This window comes from Zalophus californianus, chromosome 13 (assembly GCF_009762305.2).
Source record: "Zalophus californianus isolate mZalCal1 chromosome 13, mZalCal1.pri.v2, whole genome shotgun sequence".
NCBI classification, from domain to species: domain Eukaryota; kingdom Metazoa; phylum Chordata; class Mammalia; order Carnivora; family Otariidae; genus Zalophus; species Zalophus californianus.
Window position 1 is genome coordinate 156,368 of NC_045607.1, and position 17,856 is coordinate 174,223.

Below are 17,856 nucleotides of genomic sequence, written 5' to 3' on the forward strand. Positions count from 1 at the left end.
GCACTTATATTCCGACCACCTCCCCACTGTGCACTGTCCTCAGCACAGAGCCCACCCTCCCCACAAGCCTGCCGTCTGCCAGCCCCAGCACCCTCTCCCCTCCACACCTTCTGGCTCCAGCTCTGAGCATCCTTGCAGCACACACACTGCACCCCTCTGGGTACCTCCGGGCCTCCACTCCAACTCTTCTCTGCCTGGGAAACCCTCTCCCCTCCGTTGCTGAGTTCATTCCTGCTCTCCCTTTGAGTCTCAATGGAAAGGCCCCTTCTCTAGGTGGCTTCTCTGAGCTCCAGGCCTCTCCGGATTCCCCATGCAGCTCAGACCTTGCAATTCCATCAGACTAGAAGTTGTACATCCATTCCCTGTGCTGTGGGTGTGCCTGTCCCTAGGGAGGTGCTTAGAAAGACATGCTAGTGACATACCCCTTCCAGGAGAGCACTGAGGCTAAGGACATGTTCCGGAGCTAGAGCACACAGGCCGTGGACCCCAACCACTGCCCTCTCAGTGGCTGTTCCTTTCCAGGCCAAAAGGACAGCTGCCCCTTGGGTCCACCAGCCTCTCCCCCAGCCTACCTCAGGAGCCCTGGGCCTGAGCAGGAACCTCCAGGGTTGGCAGGATGGACATGTTCTCCTCTAGTCTTGCAGGGGGTATGATACTAATGGGGGAACAGAGTGCAGGCCAGGCCTTCCCAACAGAGCTTCCTCAGACTGATGGAAGGCCAGGGTCCCCAGACACCAGCCCCATCTGTGCCCCTAAGCACACAGCACTTCTGTGGCCGTTGGCCCCACGCAGGACAGGAGAGTATGATGTGGGGTCAGGAAGCACCTTTCTTTGGGAAGGAATCTCAGCCCCTCGCCCTCCCTTGTTCTCTCCTGGAGGAGCTCAGCATAGAAAGGTATCTGGAGAGGAGGAGCAAGCCAGGGGCCAAGGCTGGGGTGGAGAGCCTGGTGCTCACTACAGTCAGGATATAGGACTGCTCCCTGACCCTCCACTGTAGCAGCAGAGGGTCTCTCTAGGCACCGGGACTGCCCAAAAACCCCACCATGGACCCAGGTGAGATCCAGCAGCAGCCCCTCCCCCATCATCAGGGGACAGGGTGAAGGCCAAGTTGGGATAGAGGCAAGGAGGCCAGGGCCAGGGGATGGTGAAGAGAGAGGTCAGGAACAGAAAGGAAAGGCTGACCAGAGCTCAGGACGATAGGAGTGACCACCACAGCGTGGCCATGAGGCCAGGCCAGGCCTCACCTTTCCCACATCACACATGCCCACGTCTCATTCCACAATCTCTCCCCTTAGCCTGAGAACACAGAAGGGCAGGCAGGCAGCACACAAGCCCACATGGCCTCTTACCCTGAAAGCACGCCCAGCACCAGGTTGAGCATGAAGAAGGAGCCAATGATGATGAGAGGGATGAAGTAGAGCCAGTTCCAGGTGTTACCAGCTGCATCATTTGTCTGGAAGCAAAAAGGAGATGAGGAAAAACAGGTGGACAAGACACATAGCCCCGGATGTAGAAGGGCCCTTGGGCCCTCCTCAAATACCTGGCAGGGCCTAGGCAGGGAGTGTTCAGGTGTTTGGTGGTCCAGGCAGGACCCACATCAGACCTGCCTGCCCTTGCCCCACAGAGGTTTCTTTGAAGCTGCCTTGGAGCTCTCAAAGGACCAAGGACAATCAGCACTCCTGAAAAGCCAAGGAGTCATTCAGGGAGCCAAAGGCTCCCAAGCTACCTAGAAGGCTGCATGCCCAGTCTCTGCTTGGACATCTTTCCTATTCTTCCCAGGCTACTGGACATACCAGTCAGCTCTAAAGACATTTCTCCTGAATGGAGCCCAGGGGCACCAGGCCCAAGTCTGATCTTCTGTCTGCAACAGCTTCCACAGCTCAGAGGCAGTGAGCCCCATGCCATATTTCCCCCATATCAAAAGAAGCCCACAAGTCTCCAGGGAACAGTTCTCACCATGTGCCTGGTTTAAGCCACAAGCCAGCACTCAGGCATGATCTAAAAACTGAATGCAAAGAAGGGCATCTCACCCAGACCTTATGACTTTTATAGCCTGGGTCTCATGACATAATACCAAAAATGTTCAGTTTTCAACTGAAACTCATTTGCCATGCCAAGAACCAGAAAAAGCGCAAACTGAATGAAAAAAGACAATCATTAGATGCCATGATGGTTAATTTTATGTGTCAATTGGACTGGGCCACAGGGTCCCCAGATATTTAGTCAAACATTATTCTGGGTGTTTCTGTAAATGTGTTTTTGGGTAAGATTGACATTTTATTTTTTTTTAAGATTTTATTTATTTATTTGAGAGAAAGAGAATGAGAGATAGAGAGCACAAGAGGGAAGAGGGTCAGAGGGAGAAGCAGACTCCCTGCTGAGCAGGGAGCCCGATGTAGGACTCGATCCCAGGACTCCAGGATCATGACCTGAGCCAAAGGCAGTCGCTTAACCAACTGAGCCACCCAGGAGCCCAAGACTGACATTTTAATTGATAGAGTAAAGCAGATTGCCTTCCATAAGGTGGTAGACCTTATTCAATCAGTTGAAGATCTGAATAGAACAAAAAACCCAACTCTTCTCCAAGTAAAAGGAAATTCTCTAGTAGACTGCCTTCAGACTTCATCTGTACCATTGGCTCTATTGGGTCTCCACCTGCTGGCTTTCAGACTGAAATTGTACCACTGTCTCTCCTGGGTCTTGAACCTGCCAGCCTAAACTGCAGATTTGGACTTGCCATCCTCCATAATCAGAAGAGCCAATTCCTAATAATCAATTGATCAATCTCTCTCTTTCTCTGTCTTCATACATATCTAAATACACATACATACATGTATATATCTTATTGGTTCTATATTTCTGGAGAACTCGAACTGACACAGACTGCCAACACTTAAGATGACAGAGATGATAAGAGGAGAAAAATCACAGGTCAATAATAAAATGACAAATTAACCAATTTTAAAATGGGAAAAGAATCTGAATACACATTTCTCCAAAGAAAATATATAAGTGGTGCAATAAGCACATAAAAGATACTCAAAATCATAGGTCATTAGAGGAAATGCAAATCAAAGCCAAAATGAAATACCACTGTGGATAAAAAGGAACACTCATGCACTGTTGGTGGGAACACAAACTGGCACAGCCACTCTGGAAAACAGTATGGAGGTTCCTCAAAAAGTTAAATATAGAGCTACCGTACAACCCAGCAATTGCACTACTGGGTATTTACCTCAAAAATACAAGAACAATAATTCAAAGGGATACATGCACCCCAATGTTTATACCAGCATTATTTATAATATACAAGATATGTTGTGTCCACTGATGGACAAATGGATAAAGAAGATGTGATATAGATAGATAGATAGAGATATATATGAATATGAAATCTTGCCACTTGCAACAATATGGCTGCAGCTAGAGAGTATTATACTAAGTGAAATAAGTCAATCAGAAAAAGACAAGACCATATGATTTCATCTGTATGTGGAATTTAAGAAACAAAACAAATGAGCAAATGGAAAAAAGAAAAAAAGAAACAGAAACAGAAAGACAAACCAAGAAATAGACTCTTAACTATAAAGAACAAACTGATGGTTACCAGAAGGGACATGGGTGGGGGGATGGGTGAAATAGGGGTTGGGGATTAAGGAGGGCATCTGTTATGATGAGTACAGGGTGATGTATGGAGGTGCTGAATTACTATATTGTACACCTGAAACTAGTAAAACCCTGTAGAAAATAATAGAAATCACTTATATCATGAATGAATGAATGAATATTTTAAAAATTAAATTTTAATTTTACTAGGATGCTTAAAATTAAAAAGACAGCCGATAACAAGTGTTGATGAGAATGTAGAAAATTTAGAATGCTTGTGCACTCCTGCTGGGATGTAGGGTGCTGCAGCCACTGTGGAAATCAGTCTGGCAACTCCTCAAAAGGTTACACACAAAGTTACCATATGATCTAGCAATTCCATTCCTAGGCATATACATAAGGGAAATAAAAATATATTCCACACAAAAACTTGTGTACATTTATTCATAGTAGCATGACTCATAACGTAAAAAAGTTGAAACAACCCAAATTTCCATCAACTGATGAAATATAAACAAAATATGGTATATTCACTTAATAGAATCATATTTGATAATAAAAGCAATGAGATACTGACACTTGCTACAACATGGACGGACCTTAGAAACACAAAAGTTGACATACCCACTATGATTCCATTTATAGGGAATGTCTAGAATAGACTAATAGACAGAGACAGAAATATATTAACAGTTGCCAGGGGCTGGAGGATGGAAGAATGGGGAGTGACTGCTAATGGACACAGGGTTCCTTTTTGGTGGACAAAAATCTTCAAAAATTAGATAATGCTGATGGTCGCACAACCCTGTGAACATACAAGAGCCATTAACTGTATACTTTAAATTGGTGAATTTCATGGTATGCGAATTATATTTCAACAAAAGTGGGAAAAAAAATCCATAAAAGAAATCTCTAGACCCAGATTGTAGAATTCTACCAATTCTCTAAAAAAGAAATAATACCACTTACATAAACTCTTCTAGAAAATGGAAGAGGAGAAGCCACTTCCTAATTCATTTTCTAAATCTTGTATTGCCCTCATACCATACCAGACAAGACAATTCAAAAGAGAAGGAAATCACAGACCCAAAGCCCGCATGAATATAGATGCCAGAATCCTTAATGAAATATTAACCAATAGAATTAAGCAATATATACAAATAATTATATACCGTGACTATGTGGGGTTTATTCCAAGGATGTCAAGCCACTTCAAAATTCAAAAGTCAATGTAATCTACCATGTTAACAGACTAAAGAAAAAAATCACATTATCATATGCAGAAAAAATATTTTATAAAATTCAACACCCATGAATGATAAAACCTCTCAGAAAAGTAGGAATAGGGGAATCGCCTCAATATGATAAAGGGCATCCACAAAAGACAAAAAAACTTGCAGTTAACATTATATTTAACAGTAAAAAACTGAATGATTTTCCCTAAGATTAGGAACATAGAAATATATCTCTTCTCCCCATTCTTATTTAACATAATGCTGGAAGTTTCAGCCAGTGCACTAAGGCAGGAAAAGGAGCTGGAAGGCATAGAAACATATGTAGGATTTGTATGCCGAAAACTACAAAATGCTGATTAAAGAAATCAAAGGTAATCTCCATAAACTGAGAGATATACCATGTTCATGGATTGGAAGACCCAACATAGTAAAGATGCCCATTCTCCCAAACAGAATAAAATGGGAAAGACCAGTCTACCTGGTTTAAAAGATTTATTTACAGCACAACTACAGTAATGAAGACTGTGTGATATTGGTAGACAGGGACACAAAGATCACTGGAACAGAAACAGACCTATGGGGCATCTGCCTGGCTAAGTCAGTGGAGGAGGCAATTCTTGATCTCAGTATTTTGAGTTCAAGCCCCACATTGGGTGTAGAGCTTGCTTTAAAAAGGAAAGAAAAAGAAAAAACAGACCCACACAAAATACACCCAACTCTTTGGGCAGAGGTGCAAAAGCAATTCAATGGAGAAAATATAGGCTTTTCAACAAGGGGTGCTAGAGTAATTGGACATTCATAAGCTCAAAAGGTAAAGAAGGAAGAGAGGAAAGAAGGAAGGGAAGGAGGGAGGGAGAGATAGGAAGAAAGAGAGAGAGAGAATCTCAACCTAAACCTCACACTCTATACAAAAATTAACTCAAAATGGATCACAGACTTGCATGTAAAATGTAAAACAATGAAGCTTACTTTTAAAAAAGCAGGCGAAAATCTTCAGAATTTAGGAGTTGGCAAAGAGTTCTTAGACTTGACCCCAAAAGCCCAATCCACAAAAGGAAAAATTGATAAACTGGACTTTAACAAAATAAAAAATGCTTGTTCTGTGGGAAAAAAATGCTTGTTCCATGAAGGACCAGGTGAAGAGTATGAAAAATCAAGTTAATGACTAAGAAAAAATATTTGCAAACCACATATCTGACAAAGAACTAGTTTTCTAGTTCTTTGTATATTTTTTATATACATTTATAGAATATATAAAAATTCCAAAGTAAAATAACAATCCAAACAGACTGTGGACAAAAGATATGAAGAGAGATTTCACTGAGGAAGATATACGAATAGCAAATAAGTATGAAATGATGCTTAACATCGTTAGCCATTAGGAAGTGCAGACTAAAACCATAATGACACATCAGTACACACTTACCAGAATGGCTACAGTTAAAAACAATGACAACATCAAGTACTGGTGAGGATGCTACATTATTCACACACTGCTGGCGGGAGTGTAAAAGGGTACAGTCCTCTGGGAAATTTTTAATTTCTTAAAAAACTAAACATGCAACTGCTATACAAACCAGAAATTGTACTCTTAGGCATTTATCTCAGAGAAATGAAAATTTATGTTTGCACGAAAACCTGTATACAAATGTGTAGAAGAGCTATGTTCACAATAGCCCCAACCTGGAAACAATCCAGATGTCCTATAACGGGTGAGTGTTGAGCAAAGTATAAAGTCCACCACACCACAGAAGACTGCTCAGGGATTAAAAAAAAAAAAAAAAAAAAAGCCAACTACTGACACACAGTAATCTGGATGAATCCCCAAAGAATCATGTGAGTGAAAATAGCCAATACTAAAAAGTAACACACAGTATGGTTTCATTTACATAACCTCTTCCAAATCACAGCTATGGCAGACGGATTAGTGGTTCACAGGGGTGGGGGGCGGGGTAAGAGAGAAGTGGGAGTGGCTACAGAAGGGCTACGGGGCTTCCCGCTGGGATGCAACCTTCTGTATCTCCACTGTGTCAGTGTCGGCATTCTGGTGGGAACACAAGCCTTCTTGTATCATTAGAAGATACATGGGACCTCTCCGTAGATTTCCTACAACTGCATGTAAACCCTCAATTATCTCCAACAAAGTTTAGTTTTACAAAAACAGCCAATCCCCATATCTCCCTGCAGTTACCTCCCACTACTGGGAAACTCCTTGCAAGAGCTGACTCTATCTGCCATCCTCATTCCAAACTGCCTTCTCCTGCACACTCCGAGACTTTACCCCACCTCTGACACTGCTCTTGTCAAGTTCAGCAGCATCTTTCTTGACCTCTCAGCAACATCTGACTTGGTTGATCACTTTCTGAAAACTTTTTTCTTGGCTCTACTTCCAACACAGCTCGTGGTGGTGTTCCTACCCTGCCTCAACAGCTCCACCTTGGTCTCTTTTGCCTGCTCCTTCTTTCCTACTTGGCTTCTGAATGTTGGAATTCCGCCAACAGCCAAGTTTGGAGAGGGCTCAGTCTTTGCCCTTCTTTGCTTCTCCTTCTACACACTTTGCTGAGACAATCACATCCTCTCCCAAAATGTTGAACACTATCCATGACCTCAGACATCCTCAGCCCTGCCGTCTCCTCTGAGGTCCCTGTCACATACCCAGCTGTATACTCAGCATCCCCCTTGAGTGAAAATAGTTCTCTGAAACATTATGTGGTCAAAGCAGAGTCCTTGGGCTCCACTACCACTCCACTGAAACAAAACAGCAAATATCTCGCTCCCAAGTCTCCCTTCTCAAGAAAAGGCACCACCTCTCCCAGGGCTGAAGTCACACCCTCTTTGGTTCTTCTTTCCCTCACACTGCACACTGAATTGACGAGCAAGCCCTCCCTGTGCTCAACACACAGCCTTTGCACCCATATATCTGAACGCCCCTTCTTCAGATCTTTATGTAACCAGTACAGTGGGCATATGCAAAACCATATGTATCTACTCGTAAACCAACTTTATTTACCTCCTACTGTCCCTTTGAACATATTCCTGTTCCTGGATAAAAATCTGGTTAAGTCCTGTGACTTTTCTGATAACTCCTGGGTGATAGAAGTTCTACAATCACTTCAAGTAGAAAACAGTCTCAATTCAGTGATTAAGTGTCCGGTCCCAGGTGGCAATAAACTACTTAACATGCTTTGCGCTGAGAATATCCACTCTTTCAGCTGCCTGCCACAGCTGGCGGCTTTCACGGGGAGATGGGGCGTGGTCCCTCTTTGCCCCTCCACGCCTAACACTGTTCCTTCTTCCTCAGCTTGCTGTTGGGTTTCTGACCCCAACACCCTCCAAGCAGGGGAGGGGGAGGAGGGGGCAGGCGAGTTGTGCCACGCGAGGCGCTGTCCTGAGATCATCTCTTCTCTCTGCGCCTGACAGAAATTTCCTGCTGACTTGTCTCTCACAAGGCACTTCTCTGGGTTCTTTTAGGACCCATTTGACTTCACTTACTTTTCAAATTGCAGGCAAGCCATTTCTCCCTCAGTCGGAGAACTACCCCACCCACCACTGCCAGTTTTTCAGCAGTCATTCTAAACAGATGTTCTCTGCTGAGACTTCATCATCCCCTGGTCAGAATTTAAAAGGGCTCCAGGCTGCCCACTACCCCCTGGCTACAGCTGGTCCATGAGAAGCACTCACACACCCTCCTCCCCTGTTCCCAACATCAAGTGTTCTCTCCATCTCTCTCTGTCTGCCCCACTGCTGCGGGCCAATGGCTCCTGCCCTCGACGTACAGGCACCGTCTTGAGCCTCCACATTCAAGGAGCATGTCTGAAACGGCCATAAAAGCCGCACTCACTGGGCTGGAGGAGAAGGGTATGTTCTCTCTCCAAAGAACCCCCTTTAAAAACCCTGTCTGATTTGCAACAACCCTCCCTGTTAGTGTGGAGAGTGGACCAAGATCATGGCCACCTGCTCTGGGCACCAGCCTCATAGCTCACCACAGTCATTGTATCCTGATGCCTTGCCAAACCCCCAACGCACAATCCCATAGCACCTGTATGTCTGGCTTCCAGACCTTGCCAGGCCTTGCTTTCACAAGGTTCTCTAGCTCATCACTCCTTGCTCCTCATCCTCCTTTGTTGTCTGCAAAGCACTTGCCATTATTAGGCCTTTATGGAAGGCCTCCTGCTCGCCACTGCACAAGGAGCATCTCGGGGAGTGCCCAGAGAATGGGGTCCATGGAAATATGTGTCTGATGAATCCTCTGTGGCTCTCTTGACCAGTGCCTCCTGCCCCAGGGTCAAGTTCCTGCCCAGCCCCTCACCCACAGGGCACAGACCCACCAGTCTGAGTCACCTGGGCCAATGGCCAAGTCCCAGTGGGCACCGAAAGCTGCAGAAACCTGTTCTAGCAGTCTTGTTCAGGTGGGGCTGGCAGGGATGTGGCCAGCTCAGAGCTATTTTTAGGGTCCGTCTTTGGGAAATTATTCTTTGACTGGCTGCAGGAAGAGAACAGCCAAGCTCCTCATAACCACCTTTGTGCCCATTCCTCTTTTCCTCAATTAAAAAGAGACTGTCATGAGACACGACCCCCACTCAAAGAGGGATCTGGTTCAAGGGACTTTGGGCCAGCTTTTCCTTACCTCCTCATCCTTACCCTGTGCCAGCTTTACCAAGCATTTGCTGGACGCCCAGCCCTGAGATCTACCTGGGTCTTTATGAACCCAGGGAGAAGGCACAGAGCAAAGGGTCCCAGTCTGTCCCTTTCCTCCCACCCATCACACCACCAGACTATACCACCATCATTTCCTCCCCAGGCTCCTCGAAGCTGAGGATCATGGGGCTCCAGGGGCTGATAGCCCAAACCCCACCTCAGCTTACAAGTGGCAGGCTCAACATGAAGTATGTTGTACCGCGGGGTCCTCCACCCACAGTAGCCCACAGAGCACACTCTACAGCTGTCCAGAACACAGCCATCTACTAGCCGCACCTTTCCAGACAAACCTTCCGAGACTCCTAGCTTGTGTGTACCTTCTTTCTCTACCTCCCAAAACCCCTGAGGGCCTAATTTAACTGTGCTCATGCCCTGGCGGCTCACAGGGCTATGGGGGGTGGAAGGTAGCTAGGGCTGTCGTCACATAAAAGAAGAGGCAGCGTTCTGCTCAAGCATTCGGGGTAGAGCCCTCCAAGAAGAGCTTCAGGTGGAGGGGAGATGGGGGAGCGAGACGGGTCACCAGGCAAGGGCCTTAGACCAGCTTCTGTCCTGGACACCAACCCAGACTGCCAGTGTGATGGGCAGGCACTCTAATGGGCAAGAGGGTCAAGAGCAAACAGTACCAGAGAGATGCAGCAGAGAAGACAGAAATGTGCAGGACACATGCTCTGACCCCACAATCCCAGCGTCATCAGAGACATCTCCCTACACGCCAGCTCCGTGCGGCCCTGAACCCTGCCCTGCTCTGTCTTCATCCCACAGCCTAGGGACAAGGTGAGGCCAGCAGGCTCCACTTCCCCTCACTCCATCCAGAAAACCCAGCAGGGGTGGCAGTGCTAAGCTGCTGCTAGTCTCAGGACCTTGAGCAAATTAAACAAGCTCTCCATGCCTCAGTTTCTTCCTTGTGTGATGGGGTTCTTGAGATGATTCTATGAGTTAACAGGGATGAGGCCCTTCACGCAGGGCCTAACTCGCAACAAGCTTGCAGGGAGCCTGAGGGTCATGCTGCGGCCATCTCGACCATCAGCCGTAGCATCTCTGGAAGTGTCCGCCTGGCCCTCAGTGTTACTTTCAGACGAGAAGCTGTCCTGGAGACTCTAGGACCAAGGTCCAGAGTTTGAGTAGACAGCAATGATAGTGGGCCCTTGGTGGAGCCATCTGAAGGAAAGGCCTATATTTCATCCAACGGTGGACAAAGGAGCTTGGGACTGGGCAGAGGCTCTTAGGTCAGAAACATCACCCCAAATGAGACCCAGGAGCTCCAGGGCCCATCCACAGTCCCAGAGCCAAGACGCAACTCACGTTGTAGAGGATGTCAGTCCAGCCCTCCATGGTGATGCACTGGAATACCGTCAAGATGGCAAACAGGATATTGTCAAAGTTGGTGATGCCGAAGTTGGGCCCTGGCCAGTACTCCCGACATTCAGTGTCATCCTCACACAGCCGGGCTGGGGCCTCTTTGCCACAGGGAAAGTCACCCACTGGATCTGGATCTGTAAAGAGAAGAATGAAGCAACAGACCCTGAGCCCAGAAACACCAAGTTCTCCAACCCTGCTGGGATTCCTGGGCCACAGAGACTTCGGCGGCAGGGGTGGGGGGGGTGGCGCACGGGAATCAAGCACCAATGGAAATCCTCCCTCAACTTCCCACCATCCCTCCGTGCACCGACTCTCTCCCCCTGCCTACGATCTGCCTTCCCCTGAGCTCAGACCAACCTCTTCCTCTCGACTAGAACCTGCCCCTCACTGTTTACATATTCACCTGAAAATCGAAAAAGACAAAGTCCTAACATTTGATTCTCCCTTCCACTACCACCCTAATTTCTCCTTTCCCTCACAGCCAAGCCACCACGAAGACTCCTGACATGCAGATCTGCCTGTCACTCCGGAGCCAGTACCAAGCCGGAGTCAGCCACTGCGTTCCCTGCTCATCAGGCAGGTCGGGTCAGAGCTCAACCCACATGTGCCCAGAGGACGGCTGGGTGCTGCAGCACCCAGGCCTCACTGCACTGGCCCCTGCAGAGTCCATATGCTTCCACCAGCCATGATAAGAGGTTTTTGAAAATCATGAATGATTTAAATTTTAGTAAAAGCTTTCTCTGCATCGATTGAGATGATCATATGGTTTATCTGCCTCACTGCAAAATACACCCAGAACCCAACCCATTCTGACCACCTCCACCAAAACAGCCTGGCCACAGCCATCATCTCCCCTGGATGGAGATATTAACCTCCTACTCGAGCCTGTTTCTGCCTTTGCCTTCCTGGAGCACCCAGAACAATGAGATGACATCACTCCTCATTCAGAGCCCTCCACCACCTTCCTGACTTCTCTCTGAATAAGACTCAGAGTTCCCACCACAGCCATGAAGCCCGCATGATTTCCCCTCTGTTCTCGCTGCTCCTCACTCCGGCCTCTGCACGCACTGTTCCTTGTAACTGGAGCTCTCTGGCCCAGTGGCCACCCAGCAATCCCTCTCACTGCCCTCTGATCACTGCTAGGTGGTCACCTCAGGAGAGAGGCCTCCCCTGGCTGGTCTCTGTGAAGCAGGCTCCCAAATTATTCTATAGCAAATTCTCCTTTTGTTTTTTGCTAGAAGTTACTGCAATCTGTGATCATTGTGTGTATGTGTTTCTTCACGTATTTGTGTTTTCCAGGTTGCGGTGTGTGTCCCCAACCAGAACATAAGCTCCACCCCATTCACCTGACACCTAGGGCAGGGCCTATCTCCAGGATGAATGAGTCGGAGGGGTGCTGCCAGGCCTCACCTGTGCTGTTGGGGAAACAGGCCTTGTGGAATTTGCCCATGTAGAACTCGAGGCCGATGATCGCAAACATAAGGATGGCGAAGAAGAGAAGCAACCCGATCTGCAGGAGTGGAACCATGGCCTTCATGATGGACTTGAGCACCACCTGCAAACCTGGGCCAGAGCAGCCACAGCAGGGCAGGTCAGGGCAGAGTGGGCAGTGCAGGAGCTTGGGTGGGGTGTGGGCAGACCAGCCAGAGCCTGGGCTGGGCAGCACTGGGGTTCCTGGGGCAAGGTGCTGAGCTGGGAGCCCTCAAAGTAGGGGATGGAGCAGGGAGTATGGGGAAGCTTGAGTCTTGGGGGAAGAGCATGCGCTTACAGGAGAGTCCTCGGGATAGGGGACCAAACATAAGTCTTGGAGGGAAGTGGACTGAGCAATGTCATAAAGCAGGGGAGAAGCAGGGTGTGGGGTGTCAGAGTATGAAGTCTGGGGAGAGATGTGGACCTATGGAGGGCTCTGGGGGGGGCAGTGGGAGCAGAGAGTCCTAAGGGGAAAGGTGAGGGGGTGCTGGGAGAGAGAAGCAGAAGATTCTGGAGGCTGAGAGCAGGAGATCTTGGGAGGGAAGTACAGGAGTTCCCAACAGGCCCAATTCCTTAGGGACCTGAAGCAAGGGCCCCGCTCCCGGGAGTGCTGGACCACTAGCCATGAGGCATGAGTCTGTCCAGGCCAAAGGAACTCAGCACACAGAGGAAGCTCAACCCCATGACCCCCTTCCCACCTGGCCCCAGATCTTAGATACAGGCCTTTGCCTTCGCCTGGCAGGGTCACGGGGCAGAATGGGGGCTTCCCTACAGTGGCCTCAGGGGGACACAGCCCTAGGTCCCTGCCCACCTGGGGCTCTGAGAGAAACCCAACACCAAGGTAACCCTGGCCATCCTCCTGCCCAGGCTTGGCTCCTTGAGCAGCTGAATCCAGGAGCATGTCTTAACCTGGCCTCAGTTGTCCATGGCTCTGCTAAGCCTGAGCCAAGAGAGGTGGTCCTTTGCAGCCTCTGGCTATCTTCTCAGGCATCCTGCCCACCACCTTCTCAATCTCTTATCTGTACTTTAACCCGAGAAAAAGAAGCAAAGAGCTGGAAATATAGCAGAGAATGTGAGGAGAAGCAAAGCTTCCACCTGGGGAAGCCAAGTCAGGGCAAAACAACAGGGCCACTTTCTGGGCTTTCACAGAGAATTTCAAGGCCTCTTCACACCTGGTTCCCGGGGGTCAGGAGCACTGAGCTTAGAGTCACCAAAGCCAAAGGGGCCAATGGTTAGGGCTTAACTGTGTCCATGGCCATGGTGGAGATGGGGGAGGAGGTTAGTGATCCAGGTAGGCTTGGGCGTAATTGCTCTTGCCAGACTCACTCGGAATCCCAGACACCAACTTCAGGGGCCTGAGCACGCGCACAGCCCGCAGGGTCCGCAGGTCAAAGTCAGTGCCAGCCGTGGCCAGGATCCTGGCAGGAAAAGAGAAGGAGGGAACTAAAGGCTTCCATATTCAGGTGAGAGACCATATGCCCCACCACCCCATGTCCTGTCTCCCAAGAACAGTGACACCATTTTGCCTGTGTCCTCCACTGTCCAAACACAGGGCTGGCACAGGGTGTGAGACTTGCCAGGCAGGAGGAGGCAGGGACTCAATTCAGACGTCCCCAAAGTAATGTTAGCAATGGCTGTTTCCAGCGAGACCATCCCTCCAGCTCGAAGGAATCACCCTGAGAGGACACTTGGTCTCTGGCGCCTGGCCTGGCCTTGAATCTGCCCTACAACTACATCCAAGCCAGAACCAGGTCCCCAAACCAACTGCAACTGCACTGCCAACAGCCTCATAAGAGGTGGTGAGGAGTGGAAACAGGGGTAAAACAGAGGCTGAGATTCCTGAGCAGGCACCACACACACCCTTCTTCACCTTCTTTCAGGAGAACAGTGAGGTGGGGCAGGGAAGGTGGAAGATAGGGTTCAGGGGACTCAGGAAAGCCATCATAATCAGTTCCGTTCGCAGAAAACATTCCAATGTCTCCCATTTCAAAAAAAACAAAAGCTCTGATATCTACCTCTCAGCACGGCACATTCCTCTGCTCCCTTCACACCAAACTCAATCAGAGTGTCATCCTGGGTCTCCCCCACCACCTTATCTTCCTGTCCCCATTAGGCTCTCACCCGCACCCTTCCACTGATACGTCATTCAAGCCTGTGTCTTGCCAACTCCGGAGATCAAATCTCCCTCTCTAAACAGTTTCTTCTCTGCCCTTTTGTCAGCTCTCTCATTTCTCTCGAATTCTTCAGGAGCCCCTCCAGGTCTCGACTGCCACCTTTGCCTCGTCCACCAGACTTGAGAAGTGGATGCCCTGGGGCTCACTCCCAACAGAATCTACGCCATAGCTCTGAATACCACAGCGTGCTTATCACTCATAACCGCACATCTTTAACTCAAATCTAGAACTGAGGACTCATACATCCAGCTGCCTTTTTAACATTTCCACTTGGTTATCAAAAAAGTGTATCAAGCATTATATAATTAAAGAACTATTTTTTAAACGTTAATGTTTAAAAGTGTTGAAACATGTATTTCAATGCTTAAGAAGTCCAGACCTGTTCCATTGTGGTGACTAAGAACTTTGATTCTTACCTCCAGCCTCGCTTCTTCCCCAATACCCACTAAGGGAGCACTGTTCGTCAATTGTTATCTCAGCCAAAACCAGGGCTTCACCCCTGACTCCTCTCTTCCCCTCACTTTACATTCAATACACCAACAATCCTGGCAGCTCTGTATCCTGGACTCTTGGTGAAGAAGGCTTTGTGTCCCCCTGCTCGAGATACGTGGCAGTGAGAATAGAAATTGAGATGGAACTATGGTCAAAATAAGATGAAACTCTCAGTGGAAAGGAAAAGAGAGGCAACCAAAAAATAATCTATTCAAACCAAAAGTCCAGAGGACATGAAGAAACCCAATAGAGACATTCAACTATCAAAATTGACTACTGGAAGATTAATTTTGTTCTGATGACATCAACAAATTATGAAACAAACACAGCCAGAAATAGGTAGGGATTTTAAAGACTAGCTAGTTTTGTCAATAAGCAAATAGTTATGAAAATAATATCAATAATAATAATAATAAATTACACTCTGGGCTGAAGACACGGTTTAAGAGCATTAATGATTTGGAAAATAGTACAGAGGCTAGTACTGAAGAACTCACCCACAGACATCAAAAAGCCAAAGAAGGAACATGAGAGAGAAATTGAGCCAAACAGAGGTTAGATCATATGCCCAGCACACATCCGGTATGAGCTGTGGAACAGAACAGGGGAGATGGTGAAGAAGCGACATTTGAGGAGGTAGCAGGTGAGAAATTCACAGAATTAAAAATGACTTCTCAAATTCAAAGTGCACTACAAGTACCAATCAAATATAGAAAGTACATCCAACTAGAAACAGGGAGGAACTGCAGAACATCAAGCATAAAAAGACACCCTTAGAATTACCAGAAAGAAAAAGAAAAGACAAAATATCTAGAGAAAAGGATAATTAAGAGGGAAGAAAACTTCACTTTGGCAAAAATATGTGTCAGAAGACAATCCAGTTATACCTCCAAAGAGCAGCAGAAAGTAATAGCCACCTTAGAACTTTATATCCAGCTAAACTGTCAATGAAGAGTGCGGGCAAAATAAACATATTTTTCAGATATAAAAGAAGTCATCATCCCAGATTCCACCACAGTCAAAAATTTCAGCAAAGCTCCTATCAGAATGGAAGGATTGAATACCAGATTCAGTAAGGCTACATAAGATTAAAACAAAATTAGCAGCTCTGGGGCTCCTGGGTGGCTTAGTCAGTTAAGCGTCTGACTCTTGGTTTCGGCTCAGGTCATGATCTCAAGGCGTGAGATCGAGCCCCAAGTTGGGCTCCATGCTGGGCATGGAGCCTGCTTAAGAATTCTCTTTCCCCCTCTGCCCCTCCTCCCACTCACATGTGTGCACCTCTCTCTCTCAAATAAATAAATAAATCTTTTAAAAAAATTGGCAGCCTTGATGTATTATACAGTTCTAATCTTCTGTATCTTTCCTGTCTCATCTATCTATCAAACTCTACTCCTAACAAATAGAGAACGTAGCCTTTTTTGAGTACATGGGAATATCTTTGAAAATTGCCAATGTCCAGGGTGCCTGGGTGGTGCAGTCATTTGGGCATCTAACTCTTGGTTTTGGCTCAGGTCTGATCTCAGTGTCGTGAGATGGTGCCCCACAATGGGCTCCACGCTCAGTGAGGAGTCTGCTTGAGTTTCTCTCTTCCTCTCCCTCTGCCTCTCCCTGCCTTGAATAAATAAATAAATCTTTTTTAAAAAAGAGAAAATTGCCCATATCCTACGTCACAAAAAACCCTCAGCAAATTTCAAAGAATTAGTAACACACATTATTACACTTCTGCTATTCAATAAATGTATTTAAATGAGAATACAATTATAAAAAATACTGTAAAAGAAAATTCATATGTATAGAAACCCCCAAAATGCACAACTAAATAACTCGTTAACTAAAGAAGTAAAAAAAGGAATTACCAAATATTTAGATTCCATCAACAATGAAAATACTACATATTACAATGTGTGGGGTTCAGTTAAAGTGATGTTTAAGGGGAAATTTATAAACTTCAATGATTTTATTTTTTTAAAGATTGAAAATAAATAAACCAAGCACAGAGATGCAAGAATCTTAAAAAAGAATAGCAAAGTAAATTTACAGAAAAGAGAAAAATGGAAATAATAAAGGTTAAGTGTAGACACGGTTCAATCAGAAAATAGAGAAATAGGGGCGCCTGGGTGGCTCAGTCGTTAAGCGTCTGCCTTCGGCTCAGGTCATGGTCCCAGGGTCCTGGGATCGAGCCCCGCATCGGGCTCCCTGCTCCGCAGGAAGCCTGCTTCTCCCGCTCCCACTCCCCCTGCTTGTATTCCCTCTCTCGCTGTGTCTCTCTCTGTCAAATAAATAAATAAAATCTTAAAAAAAAAAAAGAAAAAGAAAATAGAGAAATAATAGAAAGCTGATCTGAAAGTTGAATAAAATGAACAAGCTTCTGGCAGGAATCATCAAGAAAAAGAGAGTGCACATATCTGTACACACCTGTACACAGATACACACATATACAAAAACACACGACACTTGCACACATGGGCATGTATGCGGGGCTTGATCCCAGGACCCTGGGACCATGACCTGGGCCGAAGGCAGACGCTTAACGACTGAGCCACCCAGGCGCCCCTATTTCTCTATTTTCTGATTGAACCGTGTCTACACTTAACCTTTATTATTTCCATTTTTCTCTTTTCTGTAAATTTACTTTGCTATTCTTTTTTAAGATTCTTGCATCTCTGTGCTTGGTTTATTTATTTTCAATCTTTAAAAAAATAAAATACACACATGTATACACGTGTACGTTAATGTATTTATATACAGGGAACATAACTGCAGACAGGAGAGATTTTTCGAATCACAAAAAATATTATTAACAATTTTATGTCAATGTTACA

The 17,856-nt window shown here is 46.5% G+C and overlaps 1 protein-coding gene across 19 annotated transcripts in view; it reads right to left on the minus strand.

Annotated features, from left to right (window-relative positions):
* CACNA1B (calcium voltage-gated channel subunit alpha1 B) overlaps positions 1-17,856 on the minus strand; it is a 181,571-nt gene that overhangs the window by 129,736 nt on the left and 33,979 nt on the right. For all 19 annotated transcript variants that reach the window (XM_035723562.1, XM_035723560.1, XM_035723553.1 and 16 more), the window contains exons 4-7: positions 13,695-13,786; positions 12,309-12,461; positions 10,842-11,032; positions 1,350-1,453 (exon numbers count right to left, since the gene is read on the minus strand). In XM_035723562.1, coding sequence (XP_035579455.1) covers positions 1,350-1,453; positions 10,842-11,032; positions 12,309-12,461; positions 13,695-13,786 — 540 coding nt within the window. The remainder of the gene's footprint in view (positions 1-1,349; positions 1,454-10,841; positions 11,033-12,308; positions 12,462-13,694; positions 13,787-17,856) is intronic.